The sequence below is a fragment of the Rhinatrema bivittatum genome, chromosome 7, assembly GCF_901001135.1.
Source record: "Rhinatrema bivittatum chromosome 7, aRhiBiv1.1, whole genome shotgun sequence".
NCBI lineage: Eukaryota > Metazoa > Chordata > Amphibia > Gymnophiona > Rhinatrematidae > Rhinatrema > Rhinatrema bivittatum.
The window spans coordinates 180,303,829-180,318,529 of NC_042621.1; the positions used below are offsets into that span (position 1 = coordinate 180,303,829).

General features: G+C 41.9%; 1 protein-coding gene across 2 annotated transcripts in view; it reads left to right on the forward strand.

The window, feature by feature from the left end:
• The window catches only part of CHUK (component of inhibitor of nuclear factor kappa B kinase complex), a 154,233-nt gene that overhangs the window by 103,453 nt on the left and 36,079 nt on the right, over positions 1-14,701 (forward strand). For both annotated transcript variants that reach the window (XM_029609573.1, XM_029609572.1), the window contains exons 14-16: positions 168-229; positions 6,489-6,598; positions 8,834-8,883. In XM_029609573.1, coding sequence (XP_029465433.1) covers positions 168-229; positions 6,489-6,598; positions 8,834-8,883 — 222 coding nt within the window. The remainder of the gene's footprint in view (positions 1-167; positions 230-6,488; positions 6,599-8,833; positions 8,884-14,701) is intronic.

Genomic DNA, 14,701 nt, shown 5'->3' on the forward strand with positions numbered 1-14,701 from the left:
AAAAAGATTTAACCTAATTTTATGTTTATAAATTTCATGCCTGGCTGTTAAAAGAGGAAGGTACTATATCTTTTTTTTTTCTCGATTTTGTAAATGTTTAACAAGCAAGTCTATTCTGTTAATTTTTTTTTTTAATTTTCTTCTGAAAATGTGAAATATCTTTTTAGCCTCAGAAAAAATGCTCAGAGCTTGGAAAGAAATGGAAGAACGAGCGGTATGCTGTGTGAAGGTATGCTTCCAAAGCATGAAAAACTACATATTTTATTATTTTATGTTAAATGATCACTCATTCTAAAGAGGTTCTGAACAAGCATTACAAAGAATAGTTTGCCTCTTGTCACCTTTTAAGTAACTGTAACTTGATGCCACTGCATGTACACTGCATGGCAACTTCATATATATATATAAACATGATGTTGGTACTGCCTTGTGTTTTATCTCTCTATCTCTCTCTCTATACATATACATACATATATAAAACACAAAGCAGTACCAACAAATTTCTTCTTTCTCCCTTTGCTATTTAGATGCTGCCATGCAATGTGTGTATGTATGTATATATATATATATATATATATATGTGTGTGTGTGTGTATAAACATGATAGCAGAAAAAGACCATATGGCCCATCCAGTATGTCCAATGAATTTAGCATCACTTCCTTAGAGATCCTTTGTATTTACTCCATGCTTTCTTGAATTCAGATACTGTTTTTGTCTCCACCACCTTCACTGAGAGGCTGTTACATGCATCCACCACCCTCTCTATAAAGAAATATTCCCTAAGGTTACTCCTAGATCCTACCCCCTTTCACCTTCATCGCATGACCCCTCATTCTAGAGCAGGGGTGGGCAATTCCGGTCCTCGAGGGCTGCAAACCAGTCGGGTTTTCAGGATATCCTTAATGAATATGCATGAGAGAGACCTGCATACACACTGCCTCTGTTGTATGCAAATCTATTTCATGCATATTCATTAGGGGTATCCTGAAAACCCGACTGATTTGCAGCCCTCGAGGACCGGACTTGCCCACCCCTGTTCTAGAGCCTCCTTTCCATTGAAAAAAGGCTTGCCACCACATTGAGAGATTTGAATATCTATCATATATCTCCCCTATTTCGCCTTTCCTCTAGGGAATACTTGTATAGATCTTTAAGTCTATCCCCATATGCTTTAGAACAAAGACCACTGACCATTTTAGTAGCCACTCTCTGGACCGACTCCAATATCCTTAGAAGATGCGGTCTCCAGAACTATACACCCTAGAGATTTAATAGAGGATATTTACAGGATTGCTGAGAAAGGGGAGGAACATCTGCTAGATGATTTTAGTCTTCCAGATGTTGATTGGGACATCCCAACTGTATTATATTCTAGAAGAAGGAGATCTGGATTCTCTGCAAGGAGAACTGTTCTGTCAGCTGTTAGTGGAACCCACACAGGAGGGGGCAATACAGGACCTGGTACTTATCAATGAGTATAGTATTTCTGATGTTGTAGTGGATCATCTGAGAACTAGAGACCACCAGATGGTGTGGTTCAATATTAGGAAGCAAGAGATGAAGATTCATTATAAGGCAAGGATCCTAGACTTCAGGAAAACTATCTTTCTCAAATTGGGGGGAGTACCTCAAGGAATTGTTAGCTGGATGGGAAAATCTAGAAGTAGGACAGTGGGCAAAAGTAAAAGGAGATATAAGGGCAATTAATATTTTTGTTAGGAATGAAAATAAAGGGAAGAGGAAAAAGCATAAAGCTCGTTTTCCTCTTCCCTTTATTTACATTCATAATGGTTTTCTAAAGTAGCTGAAAACGTAAGGGAGAAAAGGTTAGCATTTATAAACTGTAAGAGATCGCAGAAAGAGGAAGACAAGCAACAATATCTAGAAAAATTAAGAGGAGCTGGGAAAGTAGTCAGGAATGTGAACATTCAAATAGAAAAAAAATAGCAAATACAGTAAAACAAGATGTTAGATATGTTAGTGATAGAAGGAAGTTCAAAAGTGGCATTATGGGACTCAAAGGTGAAGGGGAGAAATATGTAGAGGCTGATGAGGAAAAAGCAAAATTGCTTAACAAATATTTCTGTTCACTGTGGAAGGGCCTGAAGCAGGACCACATAAAACAAACAAGACTGGAAGTGAGGTAAACTTCAATCAATTTCCAGAATAGTGTGTTCATGAGGAGCTAACTAAACTTAAAGTAGATTTATTTATTTATTTAACACTTTTTTATACCGACCTTCATAGTAAATAAACCATATCGGATATAGATAAGGCATTGGGGCCGGATGGGATATATCCAAAAGTACTAAGAGAATTTGGAGAAATCCTGGCAGCTTTGCTGGCTGACCTTTTCAATGCTTCCTTAGTCTGGAGTAGTTCTGGAGGACTGGAAAAGGCCAGATGTGATTCCTGTTCATAGAGGTGGAAGTAAGGAGGAGGCTGGGAACTACAGGCCAATTAGTCTGACTTCTGTGGTGAACAAACTAAAGGAATTGCTGCTAAAACAGAGCATAGTGCAATTTTTGGAATCCAATGGATTGCAAGATCCGACACAACATGATTTTACCAGAAGCAAATCTTATCAGAATAATCTGATCAAATTCTTTGATTGGGGGATCAGACAGTTGGAACAAGGGAGAGTGCTAGACGTAGTGTACTTAGATTTCAGCAAGGCCTTTGACATGATTTTGCACAGAAGACTTCTAAATAAATTGTGTGCCCTAGGTATGGATCCTAGAGTGACTGACTGGGTTAGAAACTGGCTGAGTGGGAGGCAAAAATGGTAGTGGTAAATGGAGTTTTCTCTGAGGAGGGGGTTGTTACTAGCGGTATGCCTCAGGGTCTTTTCAGCATTTTTGTGAGCAACATAATAATAGAAGGGTTGTTGGGAAAAGTTTGTCTTTTTGACAATGATACCAAAATCTGTAACAGGGTGTACAGCCAGGAAGGAGTGAAGCTCGAGAAATGGTTTAAGGTCTAGCTGCTAAGATTTAATGCAAAAAAAATGGCAGAGTAATGCATTTAGAATGAAAAAACCCAAAGGAAAAGTACCTGTATGATATGTATATATATATATTTTTTTTTTTTTTTTTTTTTTAATTGTATGCATAAAATTATATTTAAATATTTTCTCCAACATAAGTGATAGCCCAGTACTTATCTAGGTTACATTGTCAGAAAAGACTTGTTCAAAGCAAGAATTCTTGTAACCCTACATGGACGCTGTGTTTTGAATTTTTAAGCCTATGGGGTTTATGCACATTGCTTCAGTATACCCATGAGGCATCTGCATAAGACAGAAGCATCATTTAAAAACTGTGGTTTGTACCAGCCGAACCAATCACAGACTTGCACTGTCAGCACTGATAGGTTATGTCTCTAAATGAAGATTCCACACCACATTCTTATGGCAGTTCATGTTATACTAAGTGGTCTCCTCATTGAGTTCTTCAGGTGCAATTGTGTTCAAAGTAAAGATCCTGAATTGCTCCCACTTATTTAATAGTGCTTCCCGATCGCCTCCCCTCCCTGAAGCATGTACTTGCTCTGTCACAGTCCACTGCAATTATTGGAAAGTATGATATGGCATGCAGAGAGCGACAATGGGAGCCTGGATCTTATTATTTTTGACACGTTCCGATGCTCTACTTTTAGTGGGTCCACATCTAGCATTTAGTCTGACTGATGTATACACATAGACAAGGAGACATAATAGCGTATATCATAAATTTTGACAATCTGTTATTTTATCTCCAATAGTTCCAGTAAGGGGAGACTGGATGCCCCATATTTGCCCTTGTGTGTGCAAACAAATTGCATGAAGCAAATGGTTTATGATTGTCTTGCTGCTTTACACTTTATGCAACTGGAAGCACTAAAAATAATACATGCTCTATTTTGTCCCTTTGCTTTAGTGGAGACTCCAAAAATACCAAATGCATAGCTAATATGTGCCACTGCTTGCGCATTGACTTCGCTACTTCTTCTCATTTGTTTGTATGCCTCAGGACACAGTGTGTGAAATCTCTCTTCATTTTATAATGCAGTAGCCTGGCCTGGACTGAAAATCTAGGCCTGTAGTATGCTGCTTTCATAGCAGACCTTATAAATGTTATATATTTGCAGGTGATATTCAGCCTGTGGGGGAGGATCAGGTTACAGCTATTGCCAACATCTGGGTTTTTTATTTTTTTTTAGCAGCCTTGGTACTCCACCAAAGCTGCTTGCTTTGACTTGCATTGACTTGCATAAGTTGAAACAAAATCCAACAAAAACAGAACTCCTTTCGTTTAGTTGAAGAAATAGTTATTGTCTCCACCAGATGTGGAAGATGCCTCACCTTTCCCATAAGAAGAGGTCAGGAGTTTAGGAGTATAGTTAGAAATGTAAGCATGAAAACTCAAGTTTCTCAGGTAGTTTTCTCAGCCTTTTTTTAACCTCAGGCAGATTAGGTAATTTCACTCTTCTGTTATCTGATTTAAAACAGTAGTACATTGTCTAATAACCTGGATCTGTCAAATAAATTTATTACTTTTTCAACTGATAGAGAATACTGCATGGTTGGTGGGTAGGAGCAAAAAAATATAATCATCCCTGACCTATTTTGAATGGTCCATGCTGTATGCCAGTTAGTGATTGCGTCCAGTTGATAATAATGTCTTTTGATGTTCATAATGTAGGCAAAGAGGGCTAGCAATTATTTGGCAAAGATATTAAAATCCTATGAGCCATCTATTGTTTTACGCTCATCACAGAAGTTTCTCTTAGAATTTCCAGGGCTGAAAGAAATAAGGTTTTCGGTTACTTGGCATACAATGTTTAGTTTTTATGGTCCTTAATTGTGGAGTTCCTTACTTCTGCATATGAGGTTGGAAGCTGAATATTTAAAATTTAGAAAACACATGAAGTCCTGGTTGTTTGCTTGATATGAACAAACTTAAAGTATTGGATTTAGTTAGTATAAAAAAGGTATTTTAAGCTGAATAGTTAATACAATTGGTGATTCCCTGTATGTACCCGGATCAGTCCAGACTCCTGGGCTTATGCATCCCTGCCAGCAGATGGAGATGGAGAAAGTTTTATAATACTGCTACAAAATCCCTGGTGCCACCTGCAGTTCCTCAGTATTTCTCTGTCTCCATCAGATGGTGGATGGTGCAAAACCTGCAGTTCTGCAGTCTGGAGAGTACTTTAGTTTTGTGAGCCTTCCTCCCAAGTGGATCCTGATGGATCCTTCCCTGTCTAGTTGAGGTGGACAAGCTGGGGGTCGGTGACCCTTTTGTATGCTTGCTCCGTTGTCCCATGGGGTGCAAATCTGGTGGCCCAGATCCCTCCTCTTCACGAGGCTGCTAAGGCAGCTGTAGCTCAGGGTAGCTGGTTTTTATCATTTTGCCTCTCCTTTTTGAATCAGGATGATCCTCATGTAGTGCTGGACAGCTCTGTGTTCCATGCTGAGGGAGGCTTTCCCTGGTCTGTGCAAGCTCTGGGGAGGAGCAGGGGAGGCTAGATGAGGTAGTTGCTCACAGCTACCTGCGGCTGGCCCTTCTATAGCGGGGTCCCATCAGTTGCCTGCTGCTCCTCGGCCTTTTTCCGTTGATTTTATCTTGCTTCTACATGAAGCTTATTTAGCTCAGCAGACAGGGCTGGGGACTCAGTCTCAACCTCCTGTGGGTGTGGGCTTGAGTTCTAGACCTGGGCAGACCCAGAAAAAGAGGCCTTCCGTGGCTCAGCATTTACTGGGTCCTGCTTTGGCTGGCGAGGACTTGGATGAGTCAGCTGGATCGGAGGAAGCTTCCGGAGATCTGGGGCATTGATGTCGCAGGACCAGGGGGTTGATCCGGACGCGGCCGGCACAGTTCCAGGGACGATCTGGAAGAAGTCCCAACTTCTGAGGGGAATGACCCCAAGATGGACCGATTTGTTCAGAAGGGAGGAATTAGAACCTTTGATTCTTCAAGTCCTAAAGGAGCTTGGACTGAAGATTCCCCAAGACATGAAAGTTGGTTGATGTGTTTACAGATTGTTTCTGCTTGGGTAAAAGTCAATACTGAGGAACTGCAGGTGGCACCAGGGATTATGTAGAGGTGTCAGTAAAACTTTCTCTGTCTCCATCTGCTGGCAGGGATGCATAAACCCAGAGTCTGGACTGATCCATGGTACTAGAGGAACGAAAATTAGCAGGTAAGAACCAATTTTCCTATGTTCTATATATCTTGTTAATTTTTAGGTTGTTTTAGTGATGAGATGGGCTGCAGGAGTCATGCATGGGATATGGTTTTTATACTCCTGTACATTGCTTTGATGTATATATAGATATGAGGCATGCAATAAAATTTTATTAAATAAAATACTCAATTTTTTTCTTTTAAATTTTTGTTCTCTTTTGGTATTTTTTGGGGGAAGGAGCTTGTTTTGTGACATGCAAATAATTATTGTGTCTTGTAGTAATAACTGAGAAAATAATACTAATTAAATTTGCTTTAGGCTGGAGAGATTGGGTACCTGGATGAACAGATTATGGCACTACACACAGAAACAGTGGAGCTACAGAGAAGCCCCTATGCAAGGCGACAGGGAGATGTTATGGACAGCCTGTAAGGAAAGGGGATTGCAACCTTCTTTGGTTCAATACTTTAAGTGGTTTTTTTTTGTTGTTTGTTTTTGCATTTCTTCTCTTTCAGCACTTTAGTATTTTTGTGAAGATAGTGGTTCTCTGCTCAGTTCTCAAGGTCCACTCAAGCAGCCTGGTTTTCAGGATAATGCCAATGAATATGCATGAGAACGATTCATGTGCAATGGAGGCAGTCCATGAATATATTGCATACTTAAATCATTGTGGGTATCCTGAGAACCAGACTGGCTACATGATCCTCAGGGACTGGATTGAGAACCACTGTGTTAAGCAGTATTTATTTGTTTATATATTTTATATTCCATGAATCCAATGGGCTAGATTTTAAAAGCCCTGCGCGCATAAATCCTGCCGGATTTATGTGCGCAGGGCACTTGCGCGCCGGCGCGCATATTTTGCATAGGCCGCCGGCGCGCACAAAGCCCCAGGACGCATGTAAGTCCCGGGGCTTTGTAAAAGGGGCGGGAGGGGGCGTGTCCGGGGTCAAGGGCGGTCCGGGGGCATGGCGACGGTTCGGGGGCGGGCTGGGAGGGCGGTCCCGAGTCCCCTGGTACTGCGGCCTGTGCCGGGGGATGCCAAGGCGGCGCGCGCAAGTTACGCCTGCTTCAAGCAGGCGTAACTTGCACAACAAAGGTAGGGGGGGGATTTAGGTAGGGCTGGGGGGTGGGGTAGATAGGGGAAGGTAGGGGGACGTGGAGGGAATGGAGGCAGACTGCGCGGCTCAGCGCGCGCAGGCTGCCAATTTTGCACAGCCTTGCGCGCGCCGACCCCGGATTTTATAAGATATGCACAGCTACGCGCATATCTTATAAAATCCGGCGTACTTTTGTTCGCGCCGGTTGCGCGAACAAAAGTACACGCACGCGTACTTATTTAAGATCTACCTCAGCATGTTCAGCACAAATTTCCACTTCATATACATTACGTGAAACACATACACAACCATTAATACAAAAATACAAGAAAATATTTTTTATTTGTATTCGTAGGGGAGAGAGTTTCAGTGAAAGCAGTTATACTTTAGCTCTATATGTGAATGTAAACTAAGTTTTGGATTTCAGTAAATTTATTCTGTTACATATAGAAGTTTTAAACATCTATAACTTTAGACATATATAGTTAATTGATGATAAACTTTATATTGCCAATATTATCTTTGTAAACTCTATCTTGATCTGTTGTAGCATGGTTTGAAATCTTTGTTTGGAAAAAGATAAAAGAAATAAAGAATAATATGCAATATTTTGCTTTTTAAAAAATCACTTTTGGGGGAATAAAAATTGTATACATAACATTTGGAGAATTGGGTACCTTTTTAAACGTAATCATATGAAATGTTTTGGAATATGTGGTGTATAGAGGAATAAGACCAAGTAACAGACAAGAACTAACAGGCTGATGCAATACAGAGTGCTCAGCCAAGCACACTGGTTTACCCACGGTTGGATGCACGTTTTGGGCACGCGTCCACAGCCCCTAAGGGGATTAGCGCATCCACAACTCGCGTCCAATGCGCAGCAAACTAATAGTGCTCATCACATGCAAATGCATGTTGATGAGGCTATTAGCTATGCTCCCCAGATGGGAAAACAAAAATGTGCCCCAGACCTGTACGTTTTTATGTTTAGAAATTAACCCCTGCCCAGAGCAGGCGTTAATTTCTGAGCAGCCCAAAAGGTTGTACAGAAAAGCAGAAAATACTGCTTTTCTGTACATCCTCCAACTTAATATTGTGGCGATATTAAGTTGGAGGAACAAAAAAGTTTAAAAGATTTTTTTTTTTAAAAAGTGCCTGCGGTCAGGTTAGCGAAACGGTTGCTCAGTTAACGAGCGTCTGTTTTCCGAACATGTGGCTGTGGGCTGGTTAGGAAAACGGTTGCCGATAAATTCAGCGTCCATTTTCTCAACCTGCTGACAGCTGACCTCTCCTGGATGCCTGGTGCCAAGGAGGCACTAGGGGCGTGCAATCGACCCTAGCACCTCCTTGGCGGTGTGACCCGTAATTTAAAAATTGCATGGTACCCCCAGGAGAGGTGCCTGGGCACGTGTTAGGAAAGTGGGCGCTGAATACTGAGTGCCCACTTTTGGCACACATTTATTGCATCGGCCCTTAAGTGTATAAACTCTTCTTTAGCCAATATGTTTAGTTTTTTTATTGTTAAGACTAAAGGCTACATATTTATTTTTTGTTTTATAGTGAACAAAGAGCCATAGAATTGTACAGACAATTAAAACGCAGAACTGCAGGTATGAAACACTAACTGTCCAAAAGTTCTCCCTTCAAGTAAAATTTGTAATGCAAGTTTTAAATGTCTTAAAATCAATGCTTCTCAGTCTTTCTGGATTTCATAATATCTACAGTGAATATGCATGAAAGAGGTTTGCATCTATTGTCTCTCCAATCTGCTGTGTTTTTACGAAGGGAGTTAGTAAAAGTGCATAATGGTGAGCTGGTGAATATAGTGTGTCTGGATTTTTTCAAGATGTTTGTCAAAATCCCTCATGAAAGACTTCCGAGAAAATTAAAAAAATCATAGGATAGGAGGCAGTGTCTATTGTGGGTTGCAAACTGGTTAAAAGAGAGGAAATGGTGAGTAGAACTAAATGATCAGTTTTCTCTATGGAGAAAGATAGATAGTGGCATGCCCTTGGGATCTTTACTGTGACTGGTGTTTTTTAACATATTTAGAAATTATATGGGAAAGGGAACAGTAAGTGGGGTGATGAAATTGGCACAATAAATAAAATTATTCCAAGTTAAATCACAAGTGGATTGTGAGAAATTACAGGAGGACTTTGCAAGACTAGGAGATTGGGCATTCAAACAGCAAATGAATTAATGTGGACAAGTGCAAAGTGATGCCCATAGTGAAAAATAATCCTCCAAACTTTAGTTACACAGTTAGGTTTGATATTAGGAGTCACACAATATCCAAAAAATGTATAATAAAGTAATATTTTTATTTATTTTACAAAAATCTAATATATAGGCTCTTAAAACACCATCCCCCTTTTTTTAAATTTTTTTTTAATCCAACTATTTATAACAAATCCAAAATAACTAAACAATGCTGAAATTTTACAGCCACCTAATGCAATTTCACAGAAAATAATATAAATGAATATAGTGAAACATTATAAAGAGCTCATAGACAAAAAAATATTTATTTTAGTTATTTATTTAAAAGGATTTCTATCCTGCATCTTCAAGGTTCGGAGCGGGTTTTACAGTAAAACATTCATAATTCAGAGAAACAAATACAATAAAAAAAAATTTCAGCAGGAAATATATATACATATTAACATAATTAGACTCCAGTACCATTCTTCATCTCAAAGTAGGGCCAGCTCAAAAGTTATTCATCAATGCTGAAAGCCTTCTTAAATAAGATTTGAATATTTCTTTTAAACTTAGGCTTATCAGTTGCTAATCTAACTTATTCAGGAAGCAAGTTCCATAGTAGAGGTTCTGCCACAGAGATGGTATGATGTCTTGTCTCAACTAAATGGGCAAGTTTAAATGAAGGGATCTCACGTAGACCCTTATTGGCAAATCTTAAATTGTGAGAGGGTTGGGAGATGCATAATATAGAATTTAACCATAAAGTCTCTGAATTGTGAAGTGTGTACAAGACAGGCGATCTTGTATTTGACTCGCCAGAGTAGGGGAAGCCATTGAAGGGATTGCAAGATAGGTGTGATGTGTGTATGAAGACTTAAACCTGTCAGGATGCTTGTGGTAGAATTCTGGATTACCGTATTTTTCGCTCCATAAGATGCACCTGACCGTAAGATGCACCTAGGATTCAGAGCGGGAAAATTAAAAAAAAAAAGTGTGCTAAACAGGCTCTGTTCCTGTGCGTCTTATGGAGCAAATTAGGGTAGGGCATAAATGTTTTTTTGTCCCCATTCCAACCCTTTAAATTTAATTAACTACAACCCCCCAACCTCCTGACCCCACCAAGACTTGCCAAAAGTCCCTGGTGGTCCAGCGAGGGACCGGAGGGATCTCCTGCACTCGGGCCATCAGCTGCCAGTATTCAAAATGGCGCCAATAGCCTTTGCCCTTACTATGTCACAGGGGCTATCGGTGCCATTGGTCGGCCCCTGTCACATGGTAGGAGCAGATCGCTCTGGACCACCAGGGACTTTTGGCAAGTCTTGGGGGGGGGGAGGGGTCAGGAGGGTGGGGGGTTATAGTTAATTAAATTTAAAGGGTTGGAATGGGGACAAAAAAAACATTGGTTGTAGTTAGTTTTTGTTTTTTGTTTTTTTGTTTGGTTTTTTTTTAAATATTCACTCCATAAGATGCACAGACATTTTCCCCCCACTTTTGGGGAAAACAAAGTGCGTCTTGTGGAGCGAAAAATATGGTAATTGCAAAGATCTTAAAGAATTATTTGGTACACCAATGAAATGAGCATTACAGTATTCAAGAGAAGGAAAATTAAGTGATTGTAATGTTGTATGAAAAGTATAGAATCAAGTAGTGGTTTAAGTCTACGTAGTAAGTGTAGCATAAGATTTTTGAAGTGGGCACGCTTAGAGAGTAGTATCATACACTCATAAATGTCATTTATCCCCACTCGTCCATATATACACACACATGCTAAAGAAACACAACGCCTCCCCTCAAGGAAAAAAGGAATTGCTGGCTTATTGATCAATAGCCAAAAATTTTTAACTCATTTATCAGATGACAAAAATGAAATTGCTCAAAAATCAAAAGGCAGGAAAAAACATGTCCCATTAAGTGTTGCAATCCTCATACAGGACCAAATATATACTTATTTCTTTCTGATGTTATGTATCTCTACAAGAATCCCTTCTGATGAGTCCATTTTTGTCACTACACACTTGCAAATTTTTAAAGACTCAGGCAGCAATCCAACTGATGGAGGATTGTACAGTTAAATAACAATATAATGATAATCTCCAAACTTTATTAACATGCTTCTTTAAAGTGTACAAAAATCATACATATGTAGTGTGCGATTCTATGATGTGTAGATAAATCACACTTCATATTTGGAGTCACCACCTAGGAAAAGGATCTAGGCGTTATATGTTATACAAGCCGTTAAGCCCGTTAAAACGGGCTACATCCCTCTGTCTCTCACCTCCCCCTCTTCTCTCTCCCCTCACTCTTCACCACCCCCTCCCTCACCCACTCCTCCCCACCCTCCCTCTCCTATCACTCAGTCCCTCCCTCCCACTCAGTCTCACTCACTCCCTCTCACTCAGTCCCACTCACTCTCACTCAGTCCCCACTCCCTCCGTCCTCTCCCTCAGTCCCACTCCCTCCCTCCCTCTCTCTCCCTCAGTCCCACTCCCTCCCTCAGTCCCTCCCCCTCACTCAATCCCTCCCTCCCACTCAGTCACTCCCTCCCCCCTCCCTCTCACTCACTCAGTCCCACTCACTCTCCCTCACTCTCCCAGTCCCACTCCCTCCCTCAGTCCCCCCTCTCCCTCTCACTCAGTCCCACTCCCTCCCTCTCACTCAGTCCCTCCCCCTCACTCAATCCCTCCCTCCCACTCAGTCCCTCCCTCTCACTCAGTCACTCCCTCCCACTCTCTCTCTCCGTCCCTCCCTCCCTCCCACTCAGTCCGTCCCTCCCTCTCTCTCTCTTCTCCCTCCCTCGCTACCGCCCGCTACCGCCGTCGCCGCTACCGCCGTCGCTACCGCCGCCGCTCGCTACCGCCGTCGCCGCCCGCTGCCGGTACCGCCGCCGCTCGCTACCGCCGTCGCCGCCCGCTGCCGCCGCCGCCGCCCGCTGCCGGTACCGCCGCCGCCGCCCGCTGCTGCCACTGGACGCCGCCATTTTTTTTTTCTTTCTGAAGCTGCCTCAGAGCGACGTGCTCGCCCGCACATGCGCGGTAGAGCTGGTCTCTACTGCGCATTTGCGGGCCGTCGGTCACAGGCCATTTATAAGGTAGATGTTGCACAATATGTTGAAATCCTCAGCTCAGTGTTCAGTGGTAGTCCACAAAAAAAAAGTTAGGAATTATTAGGAAAGGAATGGCGAGTATCATAATACCTCTATATGCCTCAATAGTATGACTGCATCTAGAGGACATCTAGAGGACATTGTTCTATTCTGGTCACCATATCTCGAAAAAGATATAGTTGAACTAGAAAAGGTACAGAGAAGGGGATCCCAAAAATGATAAACAGGATGGAAAGGCTAAAGAAGTTAGGCTTTTCAGCTTAGAGAAGAGATGGCTGAGAGGAGATAAGATAGAGGTCTGTAAAATCATGAATGGAGTGTAATAGGTAAAAGCAAATTGGTTGTTTATGCTTTAAAAAAAAAAAAAAGACGACTAGGGGATGCTCCATGAAGTTACTAAGTAAGCACATTTAAAAAAAGAATCTGAGAAAATATTTTTTTCACGCAGAGCTGGATTTTAATAGCTACGCACGGGCATAGATTTGTGCGCTCAACCCGGCGCGCACAAATCTATGCCCGATTTTATAACATGAGCGCGTATATTCAGGCGTAGGTTGCGTGCACCGGCCGATGGCCGGCCCACGATCCTGGGAACAGCAGCAAATGGCTGCTGTGCCTGGAGGCTCCAGCCACGCCCCCACCCCGCCCCCAGACCACCCTGCCCCTTTTTTCCAGCTCCGGGACATACGCGCGTCCTGGGGCTTTACGCGCACCACTGGGCCTTTTGAAAATAGGCCCGGCGCACGTAACCCCCACCTGGATTTACGCGTGTAGGCTTTGAAAATCTGCCCCTCGGTGCACAATTTAGCTCTGGAATTCATTACGGAAAGATGTGGTAAAGGAAGTTAATGTAGCTGGTTTCAAAAAAGATTTGGATAATTTTCTAGAAGCAAGGTCCATAAACCATTATTAACCAGGGAGACTTGGGGAAAGCCTGTGCTTATCCCTTCATATAAGCAGCATGGCATCTGTCTGGGATCCTGTCAGGTCTTGTATCTTGGATTGGTGGCTGTTTGAGCCACCAATCCAAGATTGAGTGTGACAGTTCTTATGTTCATGCGTATTCATTGTAGATACCTTGAAAATCAGACTGACTTAGGGGTGTCCTCTTGGGACAGGTTTGAGAAATCTGTTCTAATAAGGTAAGACTAAATGAATGTGTGCACAGTTTCTTATTAAATATATTTATGTTCATACTTGTAATACCATAATGTATGAATGCATTTATAATATCTTTCATTCTATCTCTCTGCATTACACTATGCCATCATAGAAACATACAGCCACTCTGATGGATAGTATCACTGCTTCTTAGAATCTAGGAAAGAACACTTTTAAACCCCATTTCCTTTTCAGCCAGCTAAACCAGTCCAGACCTATGGGTTATGCCCACCAACCAGCAGATGAAGACAAAATAACAGCCTCGCTGACATCACCTATATAAGCTCTCGTGCTGACCTCAGTCTGCCAGTATCCTCTGTCTCCAGTAGATGGTAGGCGAGTGTCCTGTGTTCTGAGCTGAGGCCTGGTTAGGATGAAGGAAGGAATGTGTTAATTGGAAGGGCAGTTCTTGAGGTTAAAGTCAATTACTTCCTCCCTTGGTTGAGTACCATCCTGGGACAGGGGGTTTCAAGTTTTACTGGGTTTTTCATAGGCTTTGTACAAGTTTGTGTGGCTTTGGCATTTTCGCCTTTTCCTCACTTGCCCTTCCCACTCTCCAGGGAATCTCTTTAAGAAAAGTAAATAAAATAAAATAAAAAAGGTTCTCATAACCTGGTCTGCCTGCTAGTCTGAATAAAGCTTAGAAAAAAATTAGGGAGAGGAGCTTCAGGACCAGCTTCTGATCAGCTGAGCTTCAGTTTCCCACAGTGAATTTTTCTTGTCTCCGTTCACCATGGGTTCTGTGTGGCCATGGAATAAGTTAGCGTTCTGTGTCGGGCGCAGGATAAGGAGGCAGCAAGCTGGAGGAGCATTATGGCTGTGCCTTATGTGCTTGGAGAAGAAGGTAGCCAAGTGATTTTGCAGCTGAAGTGGGGGGAAGTGGTACTGCTTGAGTAGAGTCGGCTGCCTCTTCTGTTCCTGCCAGTGGGCTTGCTACTACAGTGGGAATGATGGCC